Source organism: Nicotiana tabacum, chromosome 4 (assembly GCF_000715075.1).
Source record: "Nicotiana tabacum cultivar K326 chromosome 4, ASM71507v2, whole genome shotgun sequence".
Lineage (NCBI taxonomy): Eukaryota > Viridiplantae > Streptophyta > Magnoliopsida > Solanales > Solanaceae > Nicotiana > Nicotiana tabacum.
This window is the reverse complement of record NC_134083.1, coordinates 69,588,321-69,603,942: the sequence shown is the minus strand read 5'-3', so window position 1 is coordinate 69,603,942 and position 15,622 is coordinate 69,588,321. Positions and strand designations below refer to the sequence as shown.

At 36.7% G+C, this 15,622-nt stretch overlaps 1 protein-coding gene across 1 annotated transcript; it reads right to left on the bottom strand.

Annotated features, from left to right (window-relative positions):
* Positions 1-4,531: 4,531 nt before the first annotated feature.
* Positions 4,532-15,622, bottom strand: LOC107791503 (zinc finger CCCH domain-containing protein 48-like). Its single transcript, XM_075251989.1, has 9 exons — positions 14,838-15,622; positions 14,400-14,495; positions 13,585-13,674; positions 13,283-13,384; positions 13,019-13,162; positions 12,742-12,861; positions 12,597-12,656; positions 5,166-5,263; positions 4,532-5,075 (listed from the first exon to the last, which is right to left on the bottom strand). The coding sequence occupies exons 1-9, from the start codon at positions 15,306-15,308 to the stop codon at positions 4,934-4,936; spliced, it is 1,323 nt and encodes a 440-aa protein (XP_075108090.1). The 5' UTR covers positions 15,309-15,622; the 3' UTR covers positions 4,532-4,933.

Below are 15,622 nucleotides of genomic sequence, written 5' to 3'. Positions count from 1 at the left end.
CAAATCAGAAAATTAAAAAACACCAAAATAGTTCTTGATTGGGATTTTGTGATTTGATTAAAAAAACTCCATTGTTCTCTTTTGTGAATTTATGATTAGTTTGATTTAAATTTTTAGATGCTTATCTGTTATAGCTTCACAACATCAACCCAACAATCAACAGTCCCTAGTAAGATTTAGATCAAACCAATCATAAACTTACAAAACGTTTTTTCAGATTATCAGGCTTTTAAGAACTCTTCCATGATTATTTTTTTGGGGTTTTAGCTCAGATGTTCAAAACAAGAAATCAGTTGTTAAAGTTTAATTTTCAACTTCAATCGCAATATCGAAGCAATTTACAATAACATACAATTAAAACTCTTAAAATTTGACACCAATTATTTTCAATAACCCAACAACAACTGAAAGAAATTTCACCAAGAAGGTTTTAAATCGGCAGCTATTTTCAAATTTTGACACACAAAGAATTGCTACACAAGATTTCCAACAACAATCAACCATTTGAATTAAATTTGAGCTTCAGATCTGTTGACCCTAAAACCCAATCAATGAGCTCAATCCTTCGACACACAGGTACAACTTCAAACAAACTTCAGCACACTTCAAAATTGGAGTTTCAAAGTTCGGAGAGTAACTCAAACAAGAATAATGGAAGAACTATTTTTGGTGTATTTCAGTTTTCTGATTTATTTGTTGTAATTATGGTTCAACAAGGAAGAACAAAGCATAAAGGAAGGAGATTTCTGCCAAGTTTGGGCTGCCTAAATGGACGGCCACGTTAACAAATTTAACCAAGTTGCTTAGGTGGATGGCCATGTAAGCAAATCTAACATATTTGGACGGTCATGTCAGCTTCAATGGCAAGGCTAACGTTTTAAGGGGCATTTGTGGTCCAAAACATAGACGACAGAGATAGTTTTAGTACCAAAAACAAATGGAGGGTATTTTTGAGCTATTTGAAATAGTTGAAGATTTTTTTGGCCCTTAAGGTTCTCTGCTATAAAATCCAATTGTCGGTTCATGTAACCTCATTGTTCTGGTACTTTGGCTCATCTATAAAGATGTGGATATTCCTTTTTCTTTATTCTTTTTATTTCTGAGACTCTCAAACAACTTAACTGTAATTAGAGAACAGGGAAACTCTTTCAGTTGCTACCTTTTGGTACAAATATACAAAATGCATCTCATTTTTTATCTCTTTCCCAGTTATCAACAGCATAATCAGTGAAGAGCATGTACTCTTTTAATTGAAATAATCTACTACATCATATTGTCTCTTCCATATAAGATGCATCTTAACTTCAGTTGAGGGCAGTAATCGAGGGTTGGGCAAATCAAAGTATTCAAATGCTTTTTATGGTTAATCCCTACCTGTGTTGATGAAAACACTGATTGAAACCAAGTAAAAAAAAAGTAAGATTGGGTCATTAATAATTCAAAGAAGTATCAAACGTATTCAGATGCTCTCTGCTGTTAATCCCCACCAAGTAAGAAAAAGTTAGTATTATTCCTTATATCATGGACATAAAAAGTGATTGGTATCCACGATATATTTTAGTTTGAGCTCTTTTCTAGAACAAAGATCATAATATAATTCTATATGCTCAACTCTCACTAAATCATACTTAAATGAACTGAGAAAGGTATAAAATAACACATACATATTCAACGTTACAAAATTAATAAATAAAAAAAGAGAGGAATCTCCGAGTAAACAAATTTTTCATCCAATATTAAAGAGAAGAAAGTATCATGAGCCTCAATGTAAAGCTGAACTTTTTTTCTACAATACTACTTACCTTAATACCACATAAAGTTAAGAAAAAAAATACCACATAAAATTGTAATCTCTCTCTCTCACTCACTCATTCATAGAGATTGACCATTATGCTATAAGAATTCAAAAATATAAAAGGGTAAATGATGGAACCTGCGCCAGTGATGAGTAAAACGTATTTTTTTCCTGAAAACGTAAGTATTCTTGTAATATTTAAAGATGTTCTCTATCCCTTCAAGGCTCGTTTTGATCTATCTATATTGTCCAATGTCACTTATGTTAGTTATGAAGATTCACAATGATCCCAAGAAAAAGAACACAGAGGGTCATAAACACAAGCACACCAACATTCTAAGTTTTTTTGGCAATCAAAAGCTACTCAATGAAAGTACAAATAATAATCATTTATTTCAATCGGTCATTGAACAAAAACTTAATTAATAAGAATAACCTGCTTGAAAGAATTATCTTCACTAAACCTTGACCTGCATTAAGGAAAATTTCGGTTGAACAAATGAAAAGAACTTTCATATCTTATTAATAAAAATTGGTCAGCTATGCATAAGGACTAAAATTGCTCTAAAAGAGAGTCCTGTAGCTGCACGTATTTAATAAAAAGCAAAACGCAAGCTCAACTCTACAAAATTAATCAATGGTGTCAGTAACCAGGGTAGTCCTAGTACACCTTAGACCAACTTCAATTCACCAAACCAAAAGTTCATCTCGTATGCTCATTGTGGACTAAAACATTTCAACGCAGTCGTGTACCAAGAAGAACCCGTTGTTTTTAATATAATTTACGAAATGACAAATCACATGCCAACCTATATGTTTCTCGAGCATATCAGATTGCAGGAATTAGGATACTGAACTACTGCAGAAAGTGTTCTTTAACTGCAGTAATCATAAAAAGAAAATTCACCTTCTTCTCCACATGCATGTTCTCATTAAAAATTTTGGTGTAAAATTTCGTGATAACTGATATTATTTTATTTCTTTTGATTCATCAGTTAAGTTATACTGGACATACATGTGCTCAAATTAAAATGTGAGTCTAGTTATTTGTGCAAATAATATGAGGAATCCCATATAAATTTAGAATGAAAGTAGGGAGTAAGGCTCAATTTATAACAGAAAATCACCTTTTGGATTGAACGTTGAATTTAAAACACAAAAATACCATTCAGATTGCTGAATGATTCAAGAGTGTGGTAGAACACATATCAGAAGAGAAAAGTTTAAAAAAAAATAGTTATTACAAGAATATCATCCGCCATAAGGGTGACAATTTGAGCCAAAACTCATCTAACCCGCCCAGAGATTAATGGGTTGGGCTATAATATTTTAGTTCATGGATCAATTTGGGCTGAGCTCAAGTTAACCCATTATTTTTTGTAACCCATTCTGACGTAAAAATAACACGGGCTAGCCAGTTTTCGGACTGGTCATTCAAAAATAGCCAGTGTTTATCAAGTCATTAAAAAATAGCCATTATTTTACTGCAACATAGACCGGTCCAACATAATATATACTAGAGTTCGGTGTACCTGTGTATGAACTTCCAGCATATTATGTTGGAACTCCAACGCGCGAAAAGTTCCAGCATAATATACTGAAAATTCGAGCACTTGTTAAAAGAAAATATATTTTGATTCTCAAAATACTAATAGTATTTATTTATATTTTATACATAGGTGTATAAAAAGTAAAAGGGTTGATGCAAAATGAGCATGTTTTTAAAACATGGGTCAAGTTGGGCTATGACCCATTGTTTAGCAAATCTTGACTCAGCCCATATTAGCCCAAGTAAACTTTGGACTGGGTTAGACAATCACCCATTTATTGACCTAACCCATCTTAACCCGCTCAAATTCAATCCAACCCGCTTATTTTGACACCGCTAATCGGACACCATCAGTGAATCTTTGTGTAAATTCGCAACATGACTATAAAATATCCAGCAGAGTAGAAGAACGAAGAAGAATGAGAGAAATGAAATGCAATAAAAAGTGCGTGAAATAAAGTGGAAACCAATTGTGGGGCAAAATAAGGTAGTACACGTGGTTTAGTTTTATCAATTACTGCCCATACGTGTCAATTGGAAATGGCATCTATAATCACCAATTTACCCTTACACAAAATTGAAATTTCTAATGTACCCCTGTTCGTACACCAACTCCCATTTCTAATGGAGTATACAGTAATGATATCGCTTGTTAGTACTCCTTATTCATTTTTGACTTGCACTCCCTTTAATAAAAATAAATAAAATATATTTTTTATAATTTTACTCATAACAATAATAATAATATTTTCAAAAGTCTTGAGAAATAAGTAATTAATAATAATGGCAAATCAAAAAAAAAATTATCTTTCTTCTAACTTAATATAAGTCAAATTGAAAATATATTTTTAGTATAATAAACACATAAAAGTGAATGGATGGTGTACCTTTTATGTCTTCGCACGTAACATTTTAAAAATAAAAATTGAAATAAGGAAAAGTAAATTGGAATAGTAGAGGTTCGAAAAGATAATAGCGTAGATTTTGAAGTGTACAATAATATCTAGGCTAATTAACGTGAACTTGAACCACATATATATTTGGGGTTTTCTATTTAGAAGACTCTTAAAGTAAGTATCCTTACAGAAGTAACTAACACTTAGAAATAAGAAATAATTCTATACCATTCTCTAGAAATACTAACTTCCACAGTACTACTCGGTGGAATTGCACTCATAAAAACATAGTTCAACGTGAAGAAGCTTTCAGTCTTCTGGTGGTGCATATCTTATTCAAGGTTACACAAGGAGTTTTTGAGCTACATACATCCATAACTCGTGAAAAACAATACAGGACAGACCAGAAATGTCCTCCAGAGATTTACATGAATATCATGATTTTGAGTACAAACCAGACTAAGAAAAAATATGTCTGGATTCTATCAAGAGCTCAATAGTTAAAGCAACAAAAAACAGCAAGGCTAATAGGACGTGACCCGGAATCCTACCTCTGAAAAATCAAAACTGGTACGTACTACTTTATCTTATTATATATTCCCTTGCTTGGTACATTTTCTCAATGGGAGAAGAAAAACAAGACAACTGCTGACCAATAACAAGGATATTATCACTGTAAATGCAGCAATCCTCTCAAGCTGTACTGCTGGATTCAGTTAACCACTTCCAGACTCTAAGTTGACCTGATTCATCACCGGTAAAAAATAAACCACCAGGACCGATCTCGATTCGACGAACGACCTCCTTCGAGAATATTTTCCCCCTCTCGGAAAAGCTAAACAGAAGAAGTAATGTTGTAAAAGATCCATTTAATAACAGGAACCAACAATGAATTCCAACAACAAAGGCTGAGTGTGAAGCTTACGATGGCAAATCATAGACGCGAATTGTTTTGTCATTGCAAGAGCAAAGCAATACAGGCTTTGCTTCTGAATCATGCATGCCACAGAGAGCTAGCACACCCTACAGATAGACAACATTGTTAAATGACAGAGAAAACATGTCCAAAATGGGAAAAGCTCATTGTTTATCAAAAAGGTTATGCATTAACTACATCATCAGAGTTTGATAGATAAAGCAAGCAAGCTTCATTCTTCTGATCTATATGCAATTACACAAATCACTAATGCAATAGTGGATTCCAGAATTGTATAGCATGATTTAGAATATGCGTTCAAACTCCAAAATGTGTAACGTTTTGGCAGATCTCGGGCACTGATTTTCTATTTTTTCCAGACTGAAATAGATAACTAGACATAATAAATAAATAAAAGTTCTAGAAATCAAAGATTTCTCAAAATTAAAAGGTTTTTCAGAAAAGAAAATGGACACCCTGAAATAATAAATAAAAAAGTACTTTTCAAAATGCGATGGAGAAGACTCAGATTGACTATCTCCTCCTCAGGAGGGGTGACAGAGGACTGTGCAAGAATTGCAAGGTGATTCCGGGTGAGATACCCACGACGCAGCATAGGCTCTTGGTGATGGACGTTGGTATTATGTTAAAGAGGAGGAAAAGGTCTACTCGAGGAAGACCGAGAATCAGGTGAGGAGCCTTAACTAAGGATAAAGCCCAAGAGTAAGAGGGGCGGTTATCGGCTATGGGAGCTTAGAGGAGCAGTGGTGACGCGAGCACTATGTGGTCAGCGACAGCAGACTGTATTAGGGAGGCTGCGAGAGAGGTGTTAGGAGTCTCGACGGGCGTCTCTAGTGGGCACAAAGGAGACTGGTGGTGGAATGAAGTGGTCCAAGGTAAAGTGGAAGCGAAGAAGGCGGTGTACCTAAAGTTAGTGGGGAGCATAGATGAGGAGGAGAGGCGAGCGTGCATGGAGAGGTATAAGACAACTAGGAAGGAGGCTGAGATGGCGGTCACGGAGGCTAAGACTGCGGCTTATGGTCGTATGTACGAGGAACTGGGTAAAAAAGGCGGGGAGAAGAAGTTATTCCGGCTGGCCAAGTTGAGAGAGAGGAAGGCACGGGATTTGGACCAAGTGAGATGCATCAAGGACGAAGATGGTGGAGTATTGATGGAAGATGCCCAGATTAAGAGGAGATGGCAGACTTACTATCATAAACTTCTGAATGAAGAAGGGGACCGGGATATTGTGCTAGGCGAATTGGAGCATTCCGAGAGTCACCGTGACTTTGGGTACTGCAGGCGTATCGAGGTTGAGGAGGTCGTAGGAGCTATGCGTAAGATGAGTAGAGGCAGAGCGACCGGGCCACACGAGATTCCGGTGGAATTTTGGAAGTGTGTGGGGGAGAACAGGTTTGGAGTGGTTGACTAGATTGGTTAATGTTATTTTTAAGGCGAAGAGGATGTCGGATGAGTGGAGGTGGAGTACGGTGGTCCCATTGTATAAGAATAAAGGTGATATCCAGAGTTGTAACAATTATAGGGGTATCAAATTACTGAGTCATACCATGAAAGTGTGGGAGAGGGTGGTTGAAACGAGGGTGAGGATGACAGTGGATGTATCCGACAACCGGTCCGGGTTCATGCCGGGTCGTTCGACTACAGAAGCTATACACCTTGTTAGGAGGTTGGTGGAACTGTACAGAGAGAGAAAGAAGGATCAGCACATGGTCTTTATTGACCTAGAGAAAGCGTATGACAAGGTACCTAGAGAAGTTCTCTGGAGATGCCTAGAGGCAACAAGTGTTTCGGTTCCCTACATTATGGCGATTAAGGACATGTATAATGGGGCTAAGACTCGGATTAGGACAGTAGGAGGCGACTCTGAGCATTTTCCGGTTGTAATGGGGTTACACCAAGGTTCTGCGCTCAGTCCGTTCTTATTCGCCTTGGTGATGAACGCGTTGACACACCATATTCAAGGGGAGGTGCCATGGTGCATGTTATTCACCGATGACATAGTTCTGATTGATGAGTCGCGAGCCAGTGCTAACGAGAGGCTGGAGGTTTGGAGACAGGCTCTTGAGTCTAAGGGTTTCAAGCTGAGCAGGACGAAGACGGAATACCTGGAGTGTAAGTTCAAGCGCTAAGCCAGGGTAAGTGGGCGTGGATGTGAGGCTTAAATCACAGGTCATCCCGAGTAGAGGTAGCTTCAAGTACCTTGGTTCGGTTATCCAGGGGGAGGGGAGATCGACGAGGATGTCACACACCGTATTGGGGTAGGATGGATGAAGTGGAGGTTAGCATCTGGAGTCCTGTGTGACAAGAGAGTGCCACCAATACTCAAAGGTAAGTTCTATAAAGCGGTGGTTAGACCGGCCATGATGTATGGGGCTGAGTGTTGGCCCGTTAAGAACTCACATATCCAGAAGATGAAAGTAGCAGAAATGAGAATGTTGAGGTAGATGTGCGGGCACACTAGGATAGATAAGATTAGAAATGATGTTATTCGGGAGAAGGTGCACGCGGCTCCCATTGATGACAAGATGCGGGAAGCGAGGCTGAAGATGTGGAGGTCGAGTATTAGAGTTGTAGGTTAGGATGTAGTTGAGTCTTGACTTACTTCGTACCACTGTGGGACTAGCCAGGTAGGGTTTTTGTCTAAGATAGCTAGTGACAATGTTGTGTTTTACTACTTCGCTTTTCAGTGCATATCCTATTTACTAGCTATCGCTTTTGCTTTGCATCTTTCTTCTGCATTTCATGGTGTTCCTATTTTTCCTATGATCGTTGTGGTGATACTAATATTGTCTCCTTTTGTCCGTTTGTCTTTTTATTTTCTTGAGCCGAGGGTCTTTCGGAAACAGCATCTCTACTCCTTTGGGGTAGGGGTAAGGTCTGCGTACACACTACCCTCCCCAGACCCCATTAGTGGGATTTTACTGGATTGTTGTTGTTGTTGTTGTTCTCACAATTAAGAATGTTTCAGAAACTCATAATAAAAGAAAATGTTGTTTGATCACCAAAAATAATAATTATGACATAAATTAGATGACCCTTTTTTAAAAGTTATACTAGATGGCCTTTTTAATTTTCTACCAATTAATTAGTTGTTTTCTTATTTGATATTTCTACCACTTAATGCTTTAATATAAAGCTATTTGTTGAAATAGTTAAATATTAAAACACAACAAATATGCCTCAACCACAAGAAAGTTAGAAATATTACACATGATACGTAAGAAAATAATAGCACAACATATTTTCTTTATATGATCACTTTTTAGTTTTTACAACCAACAAGAGATCAAGAAAGGAACAAAATACTCTATTTTATTATTTTACTAATCTATTTTTCTCTAAGTAAGTTTATTCACATAATTAGAGAAACAAGAATGTACTGACTGAGTACAAAAGATCCACTGGATTTAATTCTCCAAGTGTGTGCAGACTAGAAACTCCGATACTGCCTCTATATCACCTACAAATTTCATGTCACAACAATATTTCACATTTTGTCGACATTTAAACTAAAGATAAGTGCTTTGTTTTCCCCTCAAAGCACCTATGTTTCTTTTCAAGATAAACCGTCCGAAATATACTAAAATGAATACAGATTTATTAAGTTCCTTCAACAACCTTTGCTAACTGGATACTGCAAGTTCAAAATTTACTGGCATCACATGCTGTCCCCCATAAAGGTTCAGAAACATGCACCAAAGTTTTCACATATTTTTACAGTGCAAGAGGATGTGAACTGTTTCTGCAGAACTTCATTAAAAAAACATGTTCTGCTTCTCACAAAAAAAAAAAAGGAAATGTTGTACAGTTTATAGCCTCTTTTCTGCAAATTGTGCGGTGTCAAGCAGCAAGTATAGTGTAGGACAGTCCAAGCAAAGCAAGTCTGTAATGTTGGCTATGTTGCTGCTGCAACCGTGTTGGATCATCCAAAAATGCACTACTTTTGGAGGATTTGACATACACCCGGCGGCATTACCGGAGAGTCCGAGCAACCTAGGTTATTTTTTTCAAATGATAAATTAAGATAGCAAATAAAGGGCCCTACGGGGAAGCAACATAGGTTATTGGTGCACTGGTTTTCCATATCTTCCTCCAAGGCTATTGACAATTGTCTCAAACATGACCTTTCAGAAATTTACCATCCCCTCCAGCCATCCAATTTAGAGAATCACTTTGGTCTTCAATCAACCTAACCTCCTTTAAATGTTACAGAAGATAAGTAACACTACCATTCTTACAGCGGTTGAATTTTCCGAATCCAATCCCCCTACTGAGATACTACCAGACGCACAGAAAAAAGCACCTTCTTTAATGTTCCAATAGAAAATCAACTCTATTGATCTCCCAGTCATTCCAGTTCCTCCTAAATTGGGCATTCCAGTTACACCCACTGAGACATTCCGCTAGAGAGCTTTATTTATTAATCAAAAGCATGTATAAATCTAGAAACCTGTCTTACAAAGTAGTATTATATATCTGCTAGACTGCCAACAAAATATCCTTCTTCCTATTAGATCTTACTTATCTAGGAACTATTCCTGGAGACTTCTAATGCATTTCCAAATTGCAATTCTATAAGATAAGGTACCAGATCTAGTCCACCAGTCATTTTATGTCTTTTTTTTAAACACCTTTCACAGTTCTTCTCTTCCAACATTATATCCCCAGCCATATTCGAACAAGAGACTCTTATTATGCAGTCATAAGTTCCCCGCCATTCGGCCACTATATTTTAAGATTGCTTTACATCACACTAAGGTGCAGCTCCTTCCTATCCTGATTATCTTCCTATAGAAAATCATTTCTTAATGTGTTACGATTCTCAGTTCTATCTGGAATATGCACCATGAACATTCGATAGGTTAGCGGATATACTATTATCTAAGTCAATCTTTCCTAAAAGAGACATATTGCTTCTTCCAAAGGCACCAGCTTTTTTCATTTCTTTTGTAGACTCCATTGTCATGAATTTTGCTCCCAAATGCGGCCAAAGATAGAGGGTAGGAACATTTCTATGTTGCCCAAAATAAACTGCCGTGAATAAATAGTTTTCCTTGGCAGATTCATATGGAGGCCAGACACTGGCTCGAAAACCAGTAATATAAAACCCTCAGATATAGTAGTTCTGTTTCTTCAGCACCACATAAATTAATGTATCATCAGTACACAGCATCTCTGAAAAGTTATCATGGTGAAACAGACTAGCCAGGAACTTCATCTCCAACGAGTTGTTTGATGACCTGTTCAACTTCCTTCTTCAATCTCTATAAATGATCTTTGTAATCATTCCTTCTATTCAACCGATACGGTAGCTAAGTTATAATCTCTCCAGTTTGTTCAAGAGATTCTCATAATTCATAATTCCGTGTGATGTACAGGATCTTCCTCTGAATTCCCACTTATTTCCATTTTGTTAATTGAGCTGCATTCATTATGAGTTTTTGCTATTCTTTAAAAGTTTAGCCTTTTTACCATCTTGTAAACCCAGAAGATTTGAGCTTTGATCTCCAGGATTGGTTTTAGATATATCGCGGTTTATAGAGCAATGCCAATTTTTTTCCCACATCTTCTCACGCGCTCGCCATCATGCTATCCATCTGTACAATTCTTTCTCTAATTCTGGATTTATTTTCTTTCAATTATTCAGACATCTTAATGTTTTTTCTTAAGGCATCTTAATGTTTTTTCTTAAGGCATCTTAATGTTTTATTCCTTTATGTCTAACTTCCACCATTTGACCACTAAATCCTCAAAACCATAACTATCTAACGCATGCCAACCGGTCGATCTCGAATGTGGTTTTGTTTTGTCTCACTCCCACACTCCAGTAAAATAGGACAAGGATCAATGACAACAGATGAGAACTCCAGGCTATACTCTTTGCTTTAGAATAAAAAAAAATCTATCAACTCTAGAAGCAAAGGTATCAATATTATTTCCAAACCATGTATATGATCCTCCGCAAGGAGGAGGATCAATTAGGGAGAACTCCAAAACCACTTCTGAAGAATCTTTATTAACTTCTGTAATTCTGAGAGCACCTGTCCACACTAATATTAGTCCTTGCTGATTTTGACGGGTATTGAAATCAGAACCACCCTATGACTCATGGCCAGCTCCATAAGCCTTCCACACGGGGAAATCCGGCGAAGGTTTTTCCTCTCGTTTCCTCAGCAGGGCCTTATAGTGTTTATTCATCCAATGCCAACGAAAGTGAATGGCAAGCAACCATCTTTTTCCTATCATTCGCAGATTCTCTTGTCCCACATCACTAAATCTTGCTCTCTTTTACTTCCATTTCCCACCCAATATACTCAATTTTTTAGCTAATCTCCTCTCTCTGATGCTAACATAATATCCCATCTTTTTTTCATTAGAGCTGAATAATAAATTAAAATCTAAATTCTATTTCAAAAATTTAAATGTTCACTTCTTTTACAGCATTTAGTTAATTTTTAGCTTGTATGTTATACTATCTTTATTTAGCAACTTAACATAATAATTGTATGAAACATAATTATTAAGTAAAAGGCCCAAGTTTTCAGAATTCAATTCATAAAAAAAAAAAAAAAAAAACTCAAATTTTTACTTGGCCAAAATGCCCTGTAGAACGATTTCAATATCACTGTTAACCCTATGAACCATTTTACACCATTATTACAATCTGGATATTCAAATAAAATTTTCTTTTGCTACAATTTTTTCAAACATTTTTCGAATATCTCAATTTTAAAGGAGTGCTTTCTAGTATTTTATTGCAGTTCCAAATATGTAATTTTGTATTTGTATTTTAAACAAAGCAGAGCAATCATCATCCGAAACAAACTAAAAGTTAAAAAGTTCTAATAACCCTATCATTCATTTGGGACGATGGGTGTATTAATTTTCCTTTTAGTTTGTACTACGTATATTACTCTTTTACTAATTAAGTTTAGAATATTCAATAACATCAATGTAGACTAACTTTTTGATCTAGCAAGTGTATTAAAAGTTTGAAACACAACTATAAATTTAGTTATAAAGAACTTTATAATTATTTAACGAATATTCCATCAACAATAAACTTAAACCACTTTATGGCTCTCTTCCCTATCAAGTGTATTAAAAGTTTGAAACACAAATATAAATTCAGTTATAAAGAACTTTATAATATTTAACGAATATTCCGTCAACAATAAACTAGCAACCACTTTATGACTCTCATCCCTATCAAACTTATAGATAATTCTAAGCTTCTGTCACTTTTCCTTTTCTATTTTCTCTCTTTTCTCTAACATATCATTTCCAGAAGGTAAATCCTAAAACTTGGTTTTCAACGAATGAGTTGGTTTCAGTTATGACGTAATTAATACACTGATATGTGAGCATACACCAAAACGTCATTAGGTAATATCGATAGATAGAAGTAGTCTCGTATACCTTTTCCTCTTGGTGAGTATACGTAGCCTCCAAGTTCCCACTCTCGTTAGCAGCCCAGACCTATAAAAAACAAGCACAATCAAATCAACACATGATTGAATAAGCTTAAGAGAGCTGAATTTCAAGCAAAAGAACAAACATAAACCTTTATTGTTTGGTCCAATGAACATGATAAAAGAAACTGATCCCAGCATAGAACAGACATAACAACACTTGTATGACCTGTCAAGATCTGTAGACACTGCATAGTTTCAAGGTTCCATACCTGAAGTCATGATAGCAACAGTAAGAACAAAAGGTAGCAACTGCAACATCTAGGTCAAACTGCAGAACTCTAAATCCCTAGCTTTCTCTAGGCATCAAGACGAAATAGAAAAACATAAGATGATGTGAGAATTCACATCACAGTCCAACCGACTTACTCTTATTGAATTGTCCATGGAACCAGAATATAGTCTGTTGGCTCCAACGACTAGTGATACCACATGATGGGTGTGTTCTTTCAATTGTGCAGCTGGTTCAAAACAGTTGGTGCTCCCATTATATTTCCATGCTAATATCCCATCCTGCAGTACTTCCCAGTTAATTTACAAAATTTCAGATAGAGAGACCAGGTTGTACAAGCATGCACTTCCATTCCATATCTCTTCCTTTTTTTAAAATTATAACTAACTGTATACACCTACCTCCGTACCAGCTAGGAGCATATCATTGCCAACGACAAGAGCATAGACTTGTCCAACTGGCCCATCAAGACTGAGGTCAGTTCCTGTTTGAGTATTCCATGCCTGTGAAGTTATCACGCACATCCACGAAAGGAATGAAATTCACTATATTCAGAGTGTTGTACATATATGTAAATAGGTCAGCGTATGTCTATGAGGCAAGATGCAGAGAGAGAGAGAGAGAGAGAGAGAGAGAGAGAGAGAGAGAGATGAACTGCCAGTAAAAAGAGCAGGATGGGAAAATAATTCTGTTCACAGCTCACCTTGACGAGATTAGTTAAACCAACAAAAATCCATGGTCCTTCACTAAGCATACAACCTACTTCACCATCAAAGTTGACAACTCCTGCACACTATAACAGAAGGAAGCCACAACATAAGAATTCATTCATGATCCTCCAAAGCTAGAAACTAGTCTCACAAAGAGAATACATCATCATATCCAGTGGGAAGGTTTCAGAGGCAAGAGACTTATTTACTATCTTCAAATGGAAGTCCGGAAGATGTCTATCACATAGACATGATATATTACAAGTTCCAAGATGTTTTTCCTTTAAATTCAGCTTCAAAAATAACTTTTTCCTCTCTGGGTAGCTTAGAGTTTCACACTTCCCATTGACAGCTAGCTTTCTTACAACTTGTCAAACTGAATCAATATTTTCTTTCCATTTTACTTCTTCCTTCGGTAAGGCAGTGGCTTCATTTTTTATGTTTGTAACATGCTAAACTGGAGAAGAAATTCTCCTTATCTTTGAGGCGGTGTGTGCTATTATGATCTGATGCAACCAAAAGATAACATTACTGTTCTGCACTAATCTCTTTCCTCAATTATTTTCATCATTAATTCAACAGTAAAAAAGCAAAGCTTTCACTCCCGTGCTTTTTACAGGAATTAATAGAGAAAAGTGCTTAGTTCAGCTAGCAGGGAAAGAAGCAGAGACGTGCAAGTAACATTCTTTCCTAGTTTTCCCAGTGAATTTTATACAATATCAAGATTTCAAGAGACGAAGACAATTTTCCTATTCCAATTTTCGCGCTTCATAACTTCAAAAACTGAAAAGGAAAGAATGAGGAGAACCTGTCCAGACTGGCAATCCCACACTCTTACGGTCTTGTCCGTACTCCCTGAATAAAGCTTATCCGAGCCTGATGGCAAAGCAATCCCTGCAACAACCTGTTTGCGAAATCCATTTAATTTACCATAACCATGGGCAATCTAGTGAATAAGCTACAGGTTCATCCGTGGTAGACCGCTTAGATGTGTTAACAATATGAAAACTCACTAAATAAGTACAAATAATAGATTTTGAACACAGTAAAGTAGAGTTAATGGAATGTGGTAGAATTAAGAATTGGAACTCATTAAAGTTCAAATCCTACATCCGCCTCTGACCGTAACAGCATTCCAGTTCAAATAAAACACATAATCTGGCATAATGAGTCTTCCCATACTTGTTAAACAGTATAATAATCAAGAATATACAAATTGATATCCAACATGAGTACAAATGATCACCTTTTGGTGGCCTTCGAGTTGGGTCAACAAAGTAAAGCAATCGCCAGTAGTCCAAGAATGCAAAAACCTACAAGTATTACCATATGTACAGTTCCCTTTTACCCAATAATTACAAACTTTCTCCATCTTCCTCACAACTGCACCTCCACCAGCAGCAGTTCTCCCCCATGTATTGTTGAAATTCGGATTCCTACGCATTCCTCCTCCGCCTGCACTGCCTCGATTATCATAATCCGAAGAGAAAGCATGAGGCCGCTTCGATGAAGATGACGGCATCCCATTATGCTGCTGCTGTTGCTGCTGATGTGGCGGTGCCGGTAATTCTCTGTGTAAAAAAGGACATGGAAATCTGTTGCACCTTCCTGCCCTCCAATGGAAACAAACTTTTTGCTGTTTGTTACTGTTGTTGTCCCCTCCTTGTGAATGAGGACCCAACCGTTGGAAAATGCGCTTGCTTCCATCCATATCCATTACTCCCTATACTACTATACTATCCTCTGTGTGTGATCTTCAATTCAATCGTCAGTGGATCTTTGGAAGATAAACCCAAGCGAGTGAATAGGGTTTGATCATTGACAAGAAGATCAATGAATTGACAATTGGATATTATGGAGATCTGAAGAGAAGTTTGTTTCAAATCGATTATTAGGGTTTTTGATGGGATTGGGGAATTGGAAACCCTAATTTTCTGAGTTGCAGAGCAAGTAAATTTGGAGCGAGTAGGGAAGAAGGGATCCCCAATTTGTTTATTACACGACAGCGTAAACTTTACGACGACTGACGGG

What these genes read in the sequence shown, in the direction of transcription:
- LOC107791503 (XM_075251989.1), bottom strand. Translation starts at nt 15,308, where the DNA reads ATGGATATGGATGGAAGCAAGCGCATTTTCCAACGGTTGGGTCCTCAT. An exon ending in CATTGGACCAAACAATAAAG is followed by an intron (nt 12,657 to 12,741) that starts GTTTATGTTTGT and finishes TGTTTTTTATAG; the next exon opens with GTCTGGGCTGCTAACGAGAG. An exon ending in ATACTCACCAAGAGGAAAAG is followed by an intron (nt 5,264 to 12,596) that starts GTATACGAGACT and finishes GTCTATCTGTAG; the next exon opens with GGTGTGCTAGCTCTCTGTGG.